General features: G+C 37.8%; 1 protein-coding gene across 2 annotated transcripts in view; it reads left to right on the top strand.

Annotated features, from left to right (window-relative positions):
* Positions 1-320: 320 nt before the first annotated feature.
* The window catches only part of IFT56 (intraflagellar transport 56), a 29,436-nt gene continuing 10,967 nt past the window's right edge, over positions 321-18,789 (top strand). Inside the window, exons 1-13 of one of the 2 annotated variants that reach the window (XM_081957693.1) lie at positions 321-427; positions 714-851; positions 3,515-3,607; positions 6,610-6,724; positions 6,879-6,928; positions 7,587-7,732; positions 9,014-9,185; positions 9,450-9,524; positions 10,884-10,986; positions 12,191-12,246; positions 13,038-13,091; positions 13,498-13,561; positions 16,670-16,758. In XM_081957693.1, the coding sequence (XP_081813819.1) occupies positions 714-851; positions 3,515-3,607; positions 6,610-6,724; positions 6,879-6,928; positions 7,587-7,732; positions 9,014-9,185; positions 9,450-9,524; positions 10,884-10,986; positions 12,191-12,246; positions 13,038-13,091; positions 13,498-13,561; positions 16,670-16,758 (1,155 nt within the window). In that variant the 5' untranslated portion in view covers positions 321-427. The other variant, XM_081957692.1, reaches the window with a different exon arrangement.

Below are 18,789 nucleotides of genomic sequence, written 5' to 3'. Positions count from 1 at the left end.
TGTTTGGGAGTTAGTATTATTTTGTTGTAATATAAAAATATAAATGTGAAGTATATAACTGTATACAAGTCTACCTAGCTGTCTCCAAATAAATATGCGATCATAACATATTGTAGTAAGTAGAAACAGTCTTTGTTGGGGGATGATATCTGTCCCGTTTTCCGACACATCTAAGTCAGTTGTAGCAGCAACTCCGTAAACAACTCTGCAGAGATGCCTACCGCAGTGGTTTTTCTTGCAAAAATGTGTCATTGGACAAGGTACAGCTAGTCAGCACTTCGTGAAAACGGAGCTTTCCCGTCGAATTGGGACACTCCTTTCTTCGCCCTCCTAAACCACGAAAGGGTGCACGCCTCTTCACGTCACTTATGCGCTTGGATTTCTGAGATTCTTCCCAAAACTATTTTGTCGGAGAGCCGCCGGAACTGTAAGTATGACTCGCAGTTGCCGCCCGGTCTTTTGTGGCTGTCTCCCAGGCCAGATTGCCTTACCCTAACTACCTCCCTTCGCGCGGTTGCCATGGTAACGGACACCTTGGTGAGGCAGAACAGCAACAGACGACCGTTGGTTTTTGTGAAGCGGGCCTTGGGCAAGATGGTGAGGGACAAGAAGAATCGGATAAAGCTAGATTAAGGGGCTTTTCTAAAGAGGGCGAAAAAGACTAGCGGAGCCCTATTCCCTTTACCTTGTTCTTACTTCTGTCGCTTTTGCAGATGCTCTCACGGCTGAAACCCGCTGTTGGAGGCGGCCCCCAATCAGTGGATAAGCGCAGAAAGAAAGGCAAACGGCTGCCGCAGCTGGAAGATTTATTAACTCAGCGAGATTTCACTGGGGCCATTGCCCTTTTAGAGGTACTACTAGGGATACATTTGGGCAATATGGCGGGACCAGAGTTCTGCAAGTGGAGTTGCTGCGGCCGCTTCTGGATATTTGCTAGCATATTTGTTTAGACTTCTTTCCGAACAGATCAGTGCTTTTTTGGGGGGGGGCGGGGGGAGGAAAGCTGTCCAGCCACCTTCTTGCTACTTCAGTCATTTTAGACTGAGAACATCCCTGCTTTTTGCTTCTCTGATTTTCCAGGGTGGCAAATATCACCTCTGCAAAATAGAAGTAAATCTAGTGTCTAACCCAAAGGTGCTTTTTCAAAAGAGAACTGGACTTTCTGATTTTTTAAAAAAGACATTTCACTTCTCATCCAAGAAACTTCGACGAAAACGTCTTTAAAAGAAAAACCAAAAAGTCCAGTTGCCACTTGAAAAAGCACCTTTGGAACAACCGTGACCTGGATGACTGAGAATCTCTATAGACATCTACCCACTTTATGCAGTGGCTCCAGATAATCCCCAGATTTATCTTCCTTGCTATAGATTAAATATAGCCTTCATAGCTGGTGTGTAAACTGATGATGTATTACCAGTAATAAGGAAACTACTGTATCCATATCTAAATCACAAGATTATAAACAAGATAGTTTATAATGACTTTATCAGTTTAGGAATTAAGATTTTAGAGCAACTATCTTAATTTGCTGGAGAAGGTAGGATAAACTGCTTGTTCACTTTGTAATAAGCCAAAATTCCTAGTTTATCATGTGTGAACATGACCATACACTAATGCACTAGTTGTTCTACAAGTTTATTCCTTGTTGAGAGCAATGCAAAAGAAGCAATATGATTAAACTGCAACATGAATGAGCGCTGTGTTTGTACATATATGGATGGTTTAGTGTGGTTTCTGAATGTGAGAATATGATTATTGCATCTGAACAAATTTGGATTAAATTTATTGAATGTATTAGTTTATAAATTCCTAGCTTGTTTTCTTCAGTTGTATGATTAATGTTCTACAATTAACACATTATGATGCAAATACAAAAGAGTCACACTTGCATCATGAACCGTGTGTGTCAACGCTTCATTATGGTAGTTACATGCAGATATGTAAGGATAATCAAATTACAATGTTGTTGCCTTTTTAAAAACCTACATTTGCAATGAGAAAAGCAAAGTTGGAATGAATGTATTGTAATCACACTTTGGACTTCACTCATATTGTGGCTTAATGAGCTAATGAGTACTGCCTAACTGACAGTGACAAATAGCTTGATTGTATGGCGGCCCTTATGGATCTTGGACTTTCTTATTCAATCTGCCTTTGGATTATGGATTTCCTGTCTGGCCGCTCTCAGAGAGTCAGATTAGGTAATCATATCTCTTCAACCCTTATTCTTAACCCTAGTACATCACAGGGTTGTGTGTTGAGTCCCTTACTCTATACTCTTTATATGCATGACTGCATTCCCACTCACGCTCGTAATACTACTGCTAAATTTGCAGATGATACAAACAGTGGTGGGACTAATCTCCGAGGCGGATTAGTCTGCCTATCGAGATTTGGTGGACCATTTGTTTTTGTGGTGTGGAGACAATAACTTGGTCCTTAACACCAATAAGACAAGGAGCTCATTATAATGGACTATAGAAGGAATGGATCAGTCATCCAGCCCTTGTTTATCAATAGAGACCGAGTGTAGCAAGTGGCAGTTTAAAGTTTCTGCGTGTTATCATAAAAGAGGACTGACCTGGGGCACTCACATTGCAGCACTGGTCAAAAGGGCCCAGCAGAGCTTATACTACCTGAGACTTCGCAGGAAACAACAACTGAATGAAAAACTGCTAGTGACCTTCAACCGCTGCATCAGAGAGAGTATTTTAACTTACTGCACCTGTTTATGGTTTGCCAATTGCACAGTGGCAAATAGGACAGCACTCCAGAGGGTCAACGTCATTGCCCAGAGGATCATTGGTTGCCCTCTCCCCACTTTGGAAGAGTTTATAGCTCCCGTTGCCTTAAGAAAGTTCAAAATATTCCTGGACACCCTTTTTTTTTGAACTTTTACCATCTGGCAGATGGTACAGGATAATAAAAACAAGGACAAATAGCTTCTATCCAAGGTTCTATCCGAGGGCAGTAACTATAATGAATTCTACTGTATAGTGCAATATTAATGCTATATCAGGTTTTAAATTCAATTGTATAGAATGTGAAGGAAGTGAGTTTCTGTTTTATTTTTATAGTTACAATGTACATTGAAGATGGCATTTAATTTCATTGTATGAGGTGAAATGACAATAAAATAAACTTGCTAACTATGACCTTAATATCATCTTAGAAAAAATTGTGGTGTTGCTAAGTCAATAATCACTTGATGGCACATCATATTCATGATCACCTTAATACATTTCTGCCTGACAGCCATAAAAACTGGCTATCTAAATATTTGTAAACATCTAATTACTTAATTTAAATGCGAGCCCTTCTTTTATGCATGAACATCATATATACAGACTTTTGAGAGTGTCTAAATTAAAGCCCCATCACTGCCGAAAAAGTTAGATTTGTTTATACTGTATAGTTGCAATCTATAAACTTGTCATTTTAAAATAATTAAAAATTATATGAACTTGGTCACAGTTGGATATCACTTTAATTTCTATTCTGCCTTCTTTCTAAGTTTAAGCATCAGGTTGGAGAACAGGAGGAAGATGCAGACCTCTGGATTGGATATTGTGCTTTCCATCTGGGTGACTACAAGAGAGCACTGGAGGTGAGGTACTGCTAATGTCCTGAAAAGGAGGATGTTCTCTTAAATTTGTAAGAATGAGGATAGGTACTCCTCAACTTACAACCACAATTGAGTCCAAAATTTATGTTGCTAAGTGAGAAATTTATTATTGCCCCCCCTCCGTTTTACAACTTTCCTTGCCACGTTTGTTAAGTGAATCAATGCATTTGTTAAATTATTAACACGGTTGTTAAGTGAATCTGATTTCCCCATTGGCTTTGCTTGTCAGAAGGTTGCAAAAGGTGATCATATGATCCTGGGACACTGAAACAATCATAAATGTGAGTCAGTTGTCAAGCATCCAAATGTAAATCACGTGACCATGGAGATGCTGCAATGATCCTAAGTGTAAAAAATGGTCATAAATCACTATTTTCAGTGCCATTGTAAGTTCGAACAGTTATTAAGTAAACTGCTGTAAGTGGAGGACTACCTGTAAATGTTCCTCGAAGTAATATAAAAGCAAAAATATTGGTTATAATATTTTGTGTCCAGAAGCTTAGTGAATAAATTATATATCGTTTATTATTTTGACTTATTTATGAAATACAATGTATTAATTTATGGTCTGCTGTTTTTTCAAAATTCTATGTTTATATGAGGAAAATATTCAAAGAGAATCATTGTAAGGGGAAATGGAAATAATTTACACATGATTGTGTCACTATGACTGTGTCACTATGTAACATTATTCCTCAAATTTACTATCTGTGAAGAATAAAATGTAAGACTATAATGTATCTCGTGGACCAGAATAAGTAAGATAAAATATCAGTATTTCAAAGGCTTGCATCTAGTTGAATATATGTTTAAATATTGTAGAAGAAAACTGCTGACTATAAATTGGATTGACAAAAATCAGAAATGAGGAGGTGATAAGCCACCTGGGAAAGCCAAGGGAAACAATCAAAACCATAAAAAAGCAAAAGTTAGAATATTTTGGATGTAATGCGCTACCCAGAAAAATATGGCATACTTCCAAGGAAAGATTGAAGGCAAACGAGGTCCAGGCAGAAGAAGAACATCATGGCTTCAAAATCTAAGGGACAGCTGGATGGATGACAACCGACTCAAACTCAACCCCTCCAAGACGGAGTGGCTGTGGGTACCGGCTCCCCGGTTCAGCCAATTAATCCCATCTTTGGCCATCGGGGGCATTCAACTCGCCCCCGTGGAGCGGGCGCGCAATTTGGGCGTCCTCCTGGATGCCCGGCTGTCCATGGATGACCATGTGGCAGCCGTGGCTAGGGGGGCGTTCCACCGGGTCCGCCTGGTGCGCCAATTGCGCCCCCTACTGGACCGGGACGCCTTACGCACAGTCACTCATGTGCTGGTGACGTCCCGCTTGGACTACTGTAACGCTCTCTACATGGGGCTTCCCTTGAAATGCACCCGGAGGCTACAGTTGGTCCAGAACGCAGCCGCGCGGGTAATTATGGGGAGTACTAGGTACTCCCATGTGACACCGTTCCTGTGCGAGCTGCACTGGCTTCCTGTGGTCTATCGGGTGCGTTTCAAGGTTCTGATAACGATCTTTAAAGCGCTCCATGGCTCAGGACCTAGTTACTTGCGGGATCGTATTCTGCCCCATACATCCCTGCGACCAATCTGCTCGCACAGAGAGGGTCTCCTCCAGGTGCCGTCCACCAGACAGTGCCGAGGGGCGGCGCCTAGGAGTAGAGCCTTCTCTGTGGCGGGCCCAGCCCTGTGGAATGACCTCCCTCCGGATATTAGGAATACCTCTGACCTCCGCTCCTTCCGTGTAAAGCTCAAGACCCACCTATTCCAAGCAGCTGGCCTGGCTTAACTATGATCTAACTATATCGCTCCTGACGGGTTTTTTTTTATTTGTGTAATTTAACTGTATTTATTTATTTAGGGGTTTTTAAACATTGTGATTTTAATTGTTTTTATTCACCAGCCCACCTCCTCCTTGTACACGTCTTAGTATACGTCTTGTTATATGTATGTCTTGTCTAGTTATGTATTTTATATGTTTTATTGTACGCCGCCCCGAGTCCTTCGGGAGAGGGTGCGGCTAAGAAATAAATATTTATTTATTATTATTATTATTATTAAAACTCAACAGCACTTTTTCGTGTGGCTGTTGATGAAAATAGGATTGCTAACGTCCAATGAAAGATATGGCACAAGAAGAAGAAAACTATAATAGTACAAAGTTAAAAGGTAAAGGTTCCCCTTGCACATACGTGCTGGTTGTTCCTGACTCTAGGGGGCGGTCCTCATTTCTGTTTCAAAGCCAAAAAGCCAGAGTTGTCAAAAGTCAAAAGTTGTCAATGGTCATGTTGCCAGCATGACTAAACACTGAAGGTGCACAGAATGCTGTTACCTTCCCACCAAAGGTGGTCCCTATTTTTCTACTTGCATTTTTACATGCTTTCGAACTGCTAGGTTGGCAGAAGCTGGGACAAGTAACAGGAGCTCACTCTGTTATGCAACACTAGGGTTTCAAACCACCGAACCGCCAAATTTTCTGGTCAACAAGCACAGCATCTTAGACACTGAGCCACCGCATCTTAAATTTAAAGGCATACTTAAACATGTTTTGCAAAGCAGATTAATATGAGTGGTTTTTTTCTTCTTAAACTGCAGTAGTAGTATCTTCCCAGTAATACCATACAACTATTTTCAGGTTTTTCTAGGTTTCTTGTACATGTGCATGCACATAAAACTTTTCTCTTGGTACTTCTAATAGAGCAAAACTGCTGTACATGCACACACTTATAGAAATGATTTGGGAAAGCCCTAAAAGTAGCTGCAATTAAAAGGATGCAACTTTTTCAAAGTTTTGATGATAACTGAAATATCATATCTGCATTGGACATGGTAGTCATTTCTGTTTATTTATTTTTTTACTTGTTTACAGTTCTTATGTGCTCTGGCTGGGTTGTAAGAAGAAATAAAGCATAAATTTGTCTGTGGTGATTAAGCAAGGCTGTATCAAAAATTATTATTTATTTAAGGAGTATGAGAATTTAACCAAGGGATCTGCCTGCAACCCTGATGTGTGGGTGAATCTAGCATGCACTTACTTCTTCTTGGGGATGTATACACAAGCTGAACAGTCTGCTTTGAAAGGTGAGTCTGATAATTATGGTTGCTTTTTGTTTATTTTTACTGGCAATAAATTCAGGAGCACTTACTGGAACTGAGTGGGGGCATTGTTTGCACTGTGAAAATGAGGCACATGAATGAATAAGTTTGAAAACCTAGGTATTAATTTTGTTTTCAGGTCCCAAGAGTAGACTTCAGAATCGTATGTTGTTCCATCTAGCACACAAGGTATGTATTTCAAAACATTGGATCAGATTTGGAAGTAGTTGAAGTATTTTGAAATCCAGTTCCCATCCTGTGCCCAAATGTTATTTAAAATATTATAAATACCCATCATGTGATTTATTTTCAAAGCAAGCAATATAATGCAAGGTACTTGAAAAAAAGGAAGCAAAAGATGTTACAGATAAGAAGAAAGGGGGAAAAAAGAAACTTAACTAAATGTAGTTGACATTAACACCATTCACTATATCTTTCTGTACCATGGAGATTCTGCTACAATTAATTTATTCACTTTTGCTCAGCTTACATATATACATACTCTTAATGCTATTGTAAGCTGCATTGCCACTTCATAAAAATACAGCAACTTTTACACCTTCACCTTACTATTCAAATTCTGAAAAACTTGTTTAAGTGAGAAAGAAGTTCTCTAGTAGAATGCTGAAATGAAGAGCTGAAGTACTAAATAAGCACAGAAGTCGAAAGCCTGAAAGTTTCATGGTGACAAGAGTTATGATAATTAAGAAATAGATGACTGCCTGAAGTCTGGAAAAATGATAGGTTTCTAATGAAAGGTGGTTATCATTATTTTCAGCAGGCAAAGTATTAGAATATGTGTAAGGCATGCACTTGTCTCTGTCTTTAAGTCATATTTCCTTCTTAGTTTGGTGATGAGAAGAAACTGATGAACTTCCATCAGAATTTGCAGGATATAACAGAAGACCAGCTTAGTTTAGCATCTATACACTATATGCGATCTCATTATCAAGAAGCTATTGATATCTACAAACGCATACTGCTTGATAACAGGTTGGTTCAACTTGTCTCTATCTGTTTAACAGATAATTTGGAAGAGAAAGCTGAAAGACATACTTTCAGAGGGCTTTTCGATCTTGCAGTGTTTTAACTATCTTTTGCTGAGTTTAAATATTGTCTTCTGAGAGACATCTTTAAAATGTTACTGTAAAATCATCTTTACATTTTTGATCCAGTAGTGAGTTCTGAGTTTAGTAAACATGCAGGGAATGTGGACACTTAAGGAAAAATGCTAATTAAGGTACAATTATAGATTCATATTAGATATATGTGGTTAGGATTGGGGAGAGATATCATATATCATTTCAGATTGCTTACACAGTGGTCTACAAGTCACCTTCAACTATTTCTGGGGAGTAGCCTCGTAGGCGTGTCTTTAATACTTGTAGACCCAGTTGTATTGGATCCTGACGGAGTCATACCCATGCCTGGATGATGTCTCCACCGTCCTGAGAAAAGGCGTATCAGGTAGGAACCAACGCCCAATCTAGTGGTTTTTTTTTCCTGTTTAAATGAGATTCTGGTTAAAAAAAAGAGAAAGATGAGAATTAAAATCCAACTTTAGAAATCCATCAAGGGCAAGAAACGAATGGAGCAAACTTTTCACCTAAATATCTAATCTGAATTACCCGTCTTTCTTCATAGTTTCAATAGTTTAATTTGTGATGGGAGCGAATCATTTTGAAGTTGTTACTGTTAAGCAAATAGGAGTCAGAAATGGCTCAAGAGAGCTATTTATTTATTAAATAATTATTGACAGATTTATTTTCATTTGGTCCCCTTTCTCATGAATTCTCCATGGAAAACAGCATTTTCACAGCTGTTGCACACTGTGTCAATCTTCAGTGAGTTATCCACTATAATTCCAAATTGTTTTTCTTGATCAGTTAAAAACAACATAATATAAATTTATATTGCAGTGTCCGTGTTTTTTCTGATGTTTCAGAAAACAAAACAACCATGTTTTTTTAAACAAATATAAAATTATATGCCCAGGATTCTAGGCAACAATTTTAGTGTCCCACTAGTTGAGAGTTTCATACCTATACCATAGGCATTTACTTTACCACAGTTTGTAGCAAGATAGAGGTATTAATAACTTGTGCCATTCTGATTCTCATTGAAGTTGTAATGAAGGGAGCTGGATATTTGGAGTATTTTTTTTATACTTAGATTTATATACTGGGCTTTTCTAAATTTTATATCACTGAAACTTAGTTGAATTTCATAAAGCAGTAAGTTATATTAATATGTTGATGAACTTTGATTTGGCAGGGAATATCTGGCCCTCAATGTATATGTGGCCTTGTGTTACTACAAGCTGGATTACTATGATGTCTCTCAAGAAGTGCTAGCTGTTTACCTTCAACAGGTTCCTGATAGTACTATTGCTCTTAACTTAAAGGCTTGTAATCATTTCCGCCTCTACAATGGGAAAGCTGCTGAGGTATTTTGTTACTATAGTTTAATCTCTCAAATCATTCCTCAATCCAAATTTAAATTTTGCTGTAACATTTTAGTATCTATTTTTGAGAAATGCAAATTGTTTGTGTATAGCTATTTCTTATTATTCCTGATACTATGCAGAACAAACATTTTAATCCTATAGTATTTTGTATATGTTCATTTAAGCAAAATGTTTATTCCTTTGGTTACCGCTGTTGATAATGTGACCTATTGTCTGTTTTTAAAATTTCTTTAAAACTACAAGGCAGAGCTTAAAAGTTTGATGGACAGTGCCTCAACATCATTTGAATTTGCTAAAGAGCTCATTAAGCATAACTTGGTAAGTAGTAATGAGGTAGCTCATATAATGTAACTTATGCAGATCATGCACATGATCGAAGTATTGTTTGGTCAACTTGTCTAGAAGAGTAATTTATTGATTGGGAATGAACTATGAAAGTTGCACTTCACAGAAGAGTTCCTGAAAAAGAAATTCCATTGATTATCATATTCATGCACTATCATTAGCCTATTCCTGACTTTAAGTTCTTTTCCTATTATGTTCAAATATTTATTATTTTTTCAAAAACCTATGTGATCTTATGTGTCCCACCAGCTTCATTTTGATGTAATTTTTTCAGATGTGTCATTTTTCAGATAGTGTTAACTTTGTAAATTTGATATATTTTTTCTTATGATTCTGCTTATGATGATTTTTCTTGAAATTAACTTTTTTCACAAGTCAAAATAATTTTAAAAAATATTTATTTATTCCATGCACAATTCTTCCTTATATCTCTTTTACTAGTTCTCATTCCCTCCCTTATTCGTTAATCCTACAGCTATCAGATGTTTTACAGCTTATTACCCTATTCATGACTTTAACTTATCTAAATCTATCATCTTAAGATGTCAGATAATATATAAAAGCAAGATCTGAGGCAAATCATACATATCAATACGTGACAACCCCCTCCCCCTGGCAACCCTCATCCCACTGTCCAATCTGTAAATCCCTTAGGTGTCATGTGAGTTCCATCTTCAAGGAGCATCATCAGGTAAGTATACGGACGGTTAGCCTTGACTGACACCAAGTGCTAATCTCCAGCATGCACAGTAGACGGTGAGACCCAGACTCCCACTTTACAATCTCTCCTGTACTAAAGCTTTCCCTCCCAAATACCAGGCCCCCCTCCCCGTTTCAATGGCAGCCGAAAGCAAATAGCGAAACAGAGGCTGACATTCTTAGTTATTCTTTCTTATCTTTGTTGCTGTTTGAAACTCTCTTCTCTCACAGACCATATACTTGATGTCACTTTTTACCTCCCACCTTAAAATCCATGTTTTCTGCAAGGTTTTTTGCTTGACCTTTTTTTTCTCTTTTATCAACTGTATCCAACTTTTGGAATGTATATATAGTGTCTGTGTATGAAAGTGCTATATATATTGATAGCATTAAATAATAAAGATGTCACAATGATTTCTGGGGTAAATGTTTAATCTGTAAACTACAAAAGAAGTGGAATAATAACATATTTTTCATATGATGATGATGACATATTTTCATCGATAACACGATGACATATTTTCATTGTTCATTATAAACTGCTTAGTACAATAAATACATTTAAAACATGCATGGGATTAAATTGTAACTTGTTTGCTACAATACTAATACATTGAGTACTTCTACTTACAGGTGGTATTCCGAGGAGGGGAAGGGTCTCTCCAAGTACTCCCTCCCCTGGTTGATGTCATTCCTGAAGCTAGACTGAATCTAGTCATTTATTATCTTCGGCAAGGTAAAAAAAAAATCTATATATCTCATTTTACATTTTTGTATCTAAAGATATTTTATATATTTTATATATCTGTTCATATTTTTCTACCAAATAGAAAATATATGTACTTTGTTTTGGGGATTATTGGGAGGGATACGGTTGCTTACTATTTTCTATTTGTGGTGCTTCATGAGCTAACAAACGATATCAAGCAGGATATCCCTGGAGAAACATATGGGATTCTTTAAGGCAGTGGTGACGAACCTTTTAGGGACCGAGTGTCCAAACTGCAAAACCCACTTATTTATCACAAGGTGCCAACATGGCAATTTAACCTGAATAACAAGGTTTTGTGAGAAATTTCAATCACTCTTTCACAACTGACTTCTCCCTGGTAGCACTAGATTTCTTTAATAGCATAACTCAGGAATGATGGGAGTGTAGTGCAGATGCCTATGGAGGGCCGTCACATCCTTATTCCTTCCTTCCTTCCCACCTCCTCTGATTTCACCTTCCTTCCTTTAATCCTGTATATTATGTTACTGTTAATATTTACTAAAGAATGCTGTGTAGCTTAGAAGCTCTCAGCAAAAATAACAGCAGCTGTTGTTTGTGGCTGAAGCTATCCTGTTACACACACACACACATACGTATTCTTATTCCACTTTTCCTGGGTCCTTGGGAAAGGAATGGCATCTTTTCCCCATCACTGTTTTTAATAAACCCTAACCCCCTTGCAGATTTTTAGCTACTATTGTCCCACCTTGCTTCCCCTTCCCCTTAAAATGAAGCTAGGGAAGAAAGCCGGATGGGGAGATTCTAAGGGTGAGGGAAGAAGATACCCAGACAGATCCCTCTCTGAATAGCCTCCAGCCCATATTTCAACTGATTTCATCTCCAATCCTCTGACAAACAGACCCCACTCCCCTTTTTGGACTCTGGAACACTGGGCCTTTATTTTCCCCATTTATTGGGAGAAATCGGATTTTTATTGGGTCTTTCCCCCGCCCCACGCCAAAAGGAAAGCCAGCTGGGCTTATCCTAGAAGCCCCACTATCCTTCCCTCTTCTCCCTTCCTCCTACCCACCACTCACTTATTGTAACATTTAAAGAATAATATTATACAAATATTAACCATCTTTTTTGTCAATAGATTAATAAAAGTATGGGAGAAGTATAGTATTATATATTGTAATATTATATATACTGTATCATATTATTTCAGATGATGTACAGGAGGCTTACAACTTGATTAAAGACCTGGAACCTGCAACCCCTCAGGTTAAAAAAAAGTTTATTCATTGATACATACTAGAAGAAAATATTTCTGAAATGTTATAGGAGAGAATTAAATTCTTGTATCATCTATTTTTTATTTGTTGCCTTCCATTTTTTAAAAAAGATATGTGGATCAAAGTAATTAAGTAATTAAGATAAGTAGATCAGTGTAAGTAGGTTGTGTTAAAATCCGTATGGAAAAAGAATTGTCATTTGTGTCACATATTTTAGTGCAACAAAGTACAGCTAATTTATTCTTCATGAAAACTGTTTTTGAATTTTTCTTCATACTTAACAGTGATCAAAACAATACTATAAGCTGTACTTGGTTCAAGTTTTGAAATTGTATGATATAAACTATAGTAAAACAATTGACTTGGTTGATGTTCCATTTAAGTGACTTTTATAGATTTTTATGGATATTTTCATTTTCTGATTATTTCAAATTCATTATTGTAGTTATTATTTAAAAATAGTTTCTTTAGCTGATATATACTTTAAGAACCTGGAAGATGCCAAGATAAATTTCTGGAAACTGGATGGTTAAATTAAAGCACATGCTTGCATAATGGAATACACTTACAATTTTAGCAGAAGAATAAAATGGATGGCTGATCAGCTTTTTAATGGTTTGAGTACCTTTTATATTTAACTTGATACAATTATAATCCGTAAAGATATATGATTCATATATCTATGTATTTGCCCTGTAATTTGAATAAAAGAATTGAAAATGGCTTTAAGCATCAGGAAACAAATTGCATAATTTAATTATTTTTTTCCAATATTTTTAGGAATATATTCTGAAGGGGGTAGTGAATGCAGTACTTGGACAGGAAATGGGTTCAGTGAGTATAACAGTTTCTAATACTAGTAATTTATGAAGAATCCATAAATGGCCAAATCGAACACAGAAGCTGATTGAGATTTTAACTTGATCCTTTCTTACATAAATTTCTTATGTTAGTTAATTATAACTGTTTTAGGCAAACTAGAGCTACTTAGAAACAAAAAAGAAATATAACCATGCTTGGGGAAGGCTCATCTATTTTCAAAAAAATAAAGTTTTACACAGAAATTTAAAAAAACAATGATAACTGAATATGGTCATTAACATCAAAACATTTTGGGAGGAGAAAATGGAAAACAACATGAGCAGGATGTAGAATGGAACTAGTAGGCATTCATGGAATAGAAAGGGAAAAATATTCATCAGCACAATAAAAGCCCTATTTCTATATTGTTCTTTTTCAGAGAGATCATTTGAAAATTGCTCAGCAATTTTTCCAACTGGTGGGAGGATCTGCTAGTGAATGTGGTATGTTTTAAATGTACTGTGTTCTCCTTTTTTCAGACATTAATTATATTAAATTTATTATGTGATTCAATGAAAGGTATCTTCTGCATGTTGCTAGTATTTGCCAGTGACAAATAGTAAGTAGAAATGTTTATCATACAAATGCAATATAAATATGCTATTTGGGCTAGAATTAAATGTATATTTATGTCCAATTTAAGTTATGAGTTTAGATTATAAATTTTTATGTCACAAAGAATTACAGAATGATAGGGTCGGAAAGGACATTGGAAGCTCGTGACATCTCTGATCATTCCAGAGTGACAAATGACTCTCTAATCTTTATTTTAAAATCTTCATTGAGGGAATAGCCATAATTCCATGAGGCAGTCTGTTCAACTGCTCAATAGCTCCTACTATCAAGAAATTCCTCCTTACTTCAAGTTCGGCCCTTTAAGGCAGACCAGACTGAGAAAGAAATGTCATATGGGTCTTAAAGCTATTTTTATTTTTATTAGACCAGCTATAGCAGCAGTCCCCAATGTTTTGGGCGCCAGGGACTGGTTCCATGGAAAGTGGTTTTTCTGTGGACCCTGAAAGGCATAGTTTTACACAGTGCTGCATTTCACACCTTCGAGGATGGGCTTCATTCACTTGTGTGGCCAGGTTCCTGGGGTAGGCTGGGGCCCGGTGCCAGGGGTTGGTGACCCCTGAGCTATAGTGACAGAATAGTGCAAGTCTGAATATGTTTTCCTCACTTTATCTTTGTATGGATTAAAGAGGAGCCTATCTGAGGCATCTTCATGTTTCTTGGAATGGGTCAATAGATGCTTGTCTGATTGTTTCCTTGTAATGGATCTTCCTATCCTTTAAGGTCATTCTTTATGCCTTCTACGGGTTCCATCAGTTGGTTCTTATTCTACTGTTGGAAGCTGCGGAGAACAAAGCGATACCTTCTTCCCTATGACAGCTCTCCAATTATTTGAACACTGCTTGTTCTGTCTTTGCTTAACCATGTCTTCTTTAAGTTAAATATCTGATTCATGTACCAATTTTCATAGACTTTACCCTCCAAGCCCCTTATCATCACTGCTGTTTTTCTAGTCATTCTTTCTAGTTCTGTAACATACTTCTTTGATTATGGTGACTCAAAATGAACATAGTACTCCTGTTGTCCTTTAATCAGTGCAGTGCAAAATAGAACTATCACTTCCTGTGGCCTTGACACTGTATTTCTCTTGATGCAGCTTAATATTATATTAACTGTTTGGTACCTGCAGCAGACTGGCTCTATGGTCTACTAGGGTGCTTAGTTTCTTCCAGATATTATTGCCAAGCCAAATACTACTTATTTGTGAATCTGGTGTTTGCTATTTAAGTACCGAACCCTACATTTTTTGCCATTGGACTGCATTTTATTGGATAGGGCCCAGGGGTGGGGTCCTGAACTGGTTAGTACTGGTTCTCTGTGTGTGCACTGCTCACTCCTTTCTCATGCGCGCCAGCCGTGCATTGCTTGTGCATGCGCATTTGAGTAAAAATTGCTCTGTGCATGCGCAGAACCATGCCAGCAATGGCAGAAGCCACCGGAGACCGGTTCGGGGGCATGTCAGGCCTGGGTTGCTGCCGGTTCTGTGACCCAGGCCTGAATTCCACTACCGGTGTGGCGGAACCGAGCTGAACTGGCAGCAACCCACCTCTGTTAGGGCCTGATGTCCAAATCTATCAAGACCCTTTTGAATCTTGAGTTTCTTTTGAAGTGTTAGCAATTTGTCCTTTCCCATCCCCACTCTCCAGCTTTGTGTCATCTGCAAACTAGATGCACATTCTTTCTATCCCCTCATTAAGCCATATTTGATATGCAGTTGATCAGCTGCAAATCCAACTACTGCTAATAGTGGAACCATCCATCCATTGGTGAATTTTATGAAGAAGGAAGAAATATGTCCATAGAATTCCTGTGTTTATTATTGTAGTCACTTTGTCAAAAAAGCAGTAAGATTTGTTTAGAATGACATGTTTTTAACAAAACCTACATCACATCCTGAATCTTTGCATCTTGGAGACAACACACTTCTTTTTATACTTTGCCTAGTCTGTAGAGTGCCACCTCAGTTCCTCTCAGCAATGAGTCACCTCTCACCACATATGGCAATTCTTTGGAACAGCCATTGAATTCCTCACCTCAATAGGAGCCTGAGCTTCTGCCCTTTCTGTCCTTGGAATGCTGGGTGAAAACATTATCCAGAAATCTGCTAGTTATCCTCCAGCAACTGAACCTGAAATTGACAAAATAATTTCAGCTACAGGTATAGGTTCTTTAAGTCTTGTCAATTTCATGCTGCCAGAATCCTTTTCCAGGGCTCCTGTATCCAGAAACACCTTGCTTTCCCTGATGAATCTCAGTGTAGCCACTAGCCAGGCATGCCTTTAAGCCGTTTACTTTCTTGTATAGCAATACAATAAGTTTGCAGTGGCAGTCTTCATATGGTAGGACACAAGTGTGACACAAACTTTACTGGTCATCATATTGCATCCATGTGTATAACTTTCTGAAGGTGGTCCAGCTCCAAACAGCTGCTCTCTTTACATATTTCCTTTGCCCTTGAGAAGAAGAAAAAACCCATCTTCCTGCCATCTTATTCCTGTTGGAAAATGAGTAGGACTGAACTCTGGCTATTTATGATGGATGTAAAAGTAAGGGGAAGAACATAGATTCTTTATGCAGCCCATGCCTTCCCTACTCCGTATGGAATCTGGCATATAAAATCTAATATTATGCCAAATTTTGATTGTTAAAGTGTTCAGAACGTTTGCCTCTTTGAAAGCAAAATATTAAGGGCTTCCAAGTCATAACTTGAAATTCACACAAGTAACTTCAAACTAATATGTGAATCAAATTCTAAGATTTTAACTTAGAGAATCATTTTACTCACTTTTTGTTTGTTTTCTCTAGTATCTTTCTACAATGATTTAATCTCTGTCTAATTGTTTCCTATCTGTCACCAAAGTAAATAATATATTGTGTTGGTTTTTGGCATCCTGGCAGTAGTTCTGAAAACAAATGAAGGTAGGTGTACTACCCAACATTTTTGTTCTTCTCAACTTATTTGCATTGTTATTCTTCAGATACTATCCCTGGGAGACAGTGTATGGCTTCTTGCTTTTTTCTGCTCAGGCAGTTTGATGATGTCCTAATATATCTCAATTCAGTGAAGGTTAGTAAAAGTTACAATTGTCTTGTATAGATTCATGTATGTCTGTTTATTAGTGTCTCAAAAGGTGGCTATGCACAAACAACACTAGAGAAGAGAAGAAGGCTGTTTCATCAAGTGTCATGGAAAATCCAGTGTTAGGGCATCTGGCTTTTAATCTGTGATATTTTCAGTGAAAATGTTGCTGTGGTGCCAATGATCAATTATTTAATTTTGGTCTTGCTACCAGTAGAATCTACTGTATTTTCCTGAGTATAAGACGTACCTCCCCCCAAAAGAGCCTGGAAATGTTGGTGCGTCTTATACACCAAATACTCTCAAAGCCCTGCCCCTACATCCCATTTTTGCGAAAAGCGGGCCGTTTTTTTGGCACGTGGAGGCCAAAAATGGGGCACGGAGAGGCCGAAAATGGGAGGTGCGGAGGCCAAAAATGGGGCGCACGGAGGTGGGGATAGATGGAAGCGGCAATGGGCGGTGGCAATCCTTGCAGCCTGGAACAGCTGATAGGCAGTATTCCAGGAGGCAAATCCAATCGCCAATCAGCTGCTTGTGCTAAATCAGGCTGTGCTGAAGCTGACCAAGCTGTTTGCTGTTGGCTGCAAGGAGGCAAATTACTGGGAGGCAGAGGCTGAAGGGTGGGAGGCGGCGATTGGGCAGGGTTTTGGCAACATTCGCTCTATAAGATGCACAGACATTTCCCCCTACTTTGGGGTGTGTGTGAGAAAGTGCATCTTATACACTGAAAAATACAGTAATTATGCTTACAAGTACTTATAATTTTTTCCATCTGTCACATTAAAAATTATAATTCTGTGGGATGTTCTAAGTACTTTGGGAGCCAAAGTCAAAATTTCAGGGTGATCATAGCTGTCTTTTGCTTCAGAGACTACTACTAGGACACTTTCTCATTCAACTAATAGAATATTGATACAGTTAACAATGAAGAGTTTATTGTAAATAAGCCATATACTCACTATGCAATATAATGGGAAACTGAAAATCTACTACTGAAGAGCTTTTATATGTGGTGGTGTGCTTAGATAATTATATGTTTTTGTTCAGCACCCACCTGAGTTATATTTAATTGATGCTATTTTCTATACAGAATATGTTGGTATTTGTGAAAGGAATGAAAAATTTGACATCTAAATCAGATTAGAAGTTGAAAGCACACAAAAACCACTTAACAAAATATGTGAATAGAGAGATGATCAAAACAGTACACAGAGGGTGAAGCATTTGTGAAGATTGATGTTAATCTACACATGATGATTCATTATTTGATAATATAATTAATGTACTTAAACATTCCATACTTATTGACACTTAACACTAGTTGGCACCTTTCCATTTTCTGTGTTCTAAACCAGTATGTCTAGATAATATTTTATAACTCCCACACAGCTAACGATTTCAGCGTAAAAGCAAACTTTTCCACACCTCAAGGAGAATGGTATTTTTCTTCCTAGGCTGTAACTTGACATGAATCTGGACAAAATGTTATTATAATGTGATACATTCATTTATACAACAATTATTACATTTTATACTTTCTGAAATTCTTAATTAGCGTTTATGCTATTTAATAAATGAGAACTATAATCAGTTCATCCATGGAAAATCTAAAGAAGTGTAATATGTTATCAGCTTGAGGTTTTTTATTGAACTGGTTTGCTATGGCTTCTAATTTAGAAATTTGATATAACAAAATGAGGAAGTGTTATTTAAGTGTGCAAAAAGAGGTATAAAATCCTTCCTGAGTTGGCCTGATGGACAAATTGCTTCAAACAGAACTCACTCTCTAGGTCAGGGTTGTCAAACTCACGTCGTCATGTGTCATATTGGAACCCCTCCCCCTTTGCTAAACCAGGCGGGGGCAGGGCCAGCACATGACGCATCCAGCCCACAGGCCGCAAGTTTGACACCCCTGCTTTAGGTCATTCCTTTTCTGCAGCAGAGCCTTCCTTCTGGAGTAGGCTCCATGTAAAAATCTGTATTGCACCATGCCTCCCAGCATATAGGAAGGATGAAAAC

The sequence above is a fragment of the Natrix helvetica genome (genome assembly GCF_964273705.1).
Source record: "Natrix helvetica genome assembly, chromosome: 6".
Taxonomy (NCBI): Eukaryota; Metazoa; Chordata; class Lepidosauria; order Squamata; family Natricidae; genus Natrix; species Natrix helvetica.
Note: the sequence above shows the minus strand (reverse complement) of the source record. Positions and strands in the feature narration are given on the sequence as shown.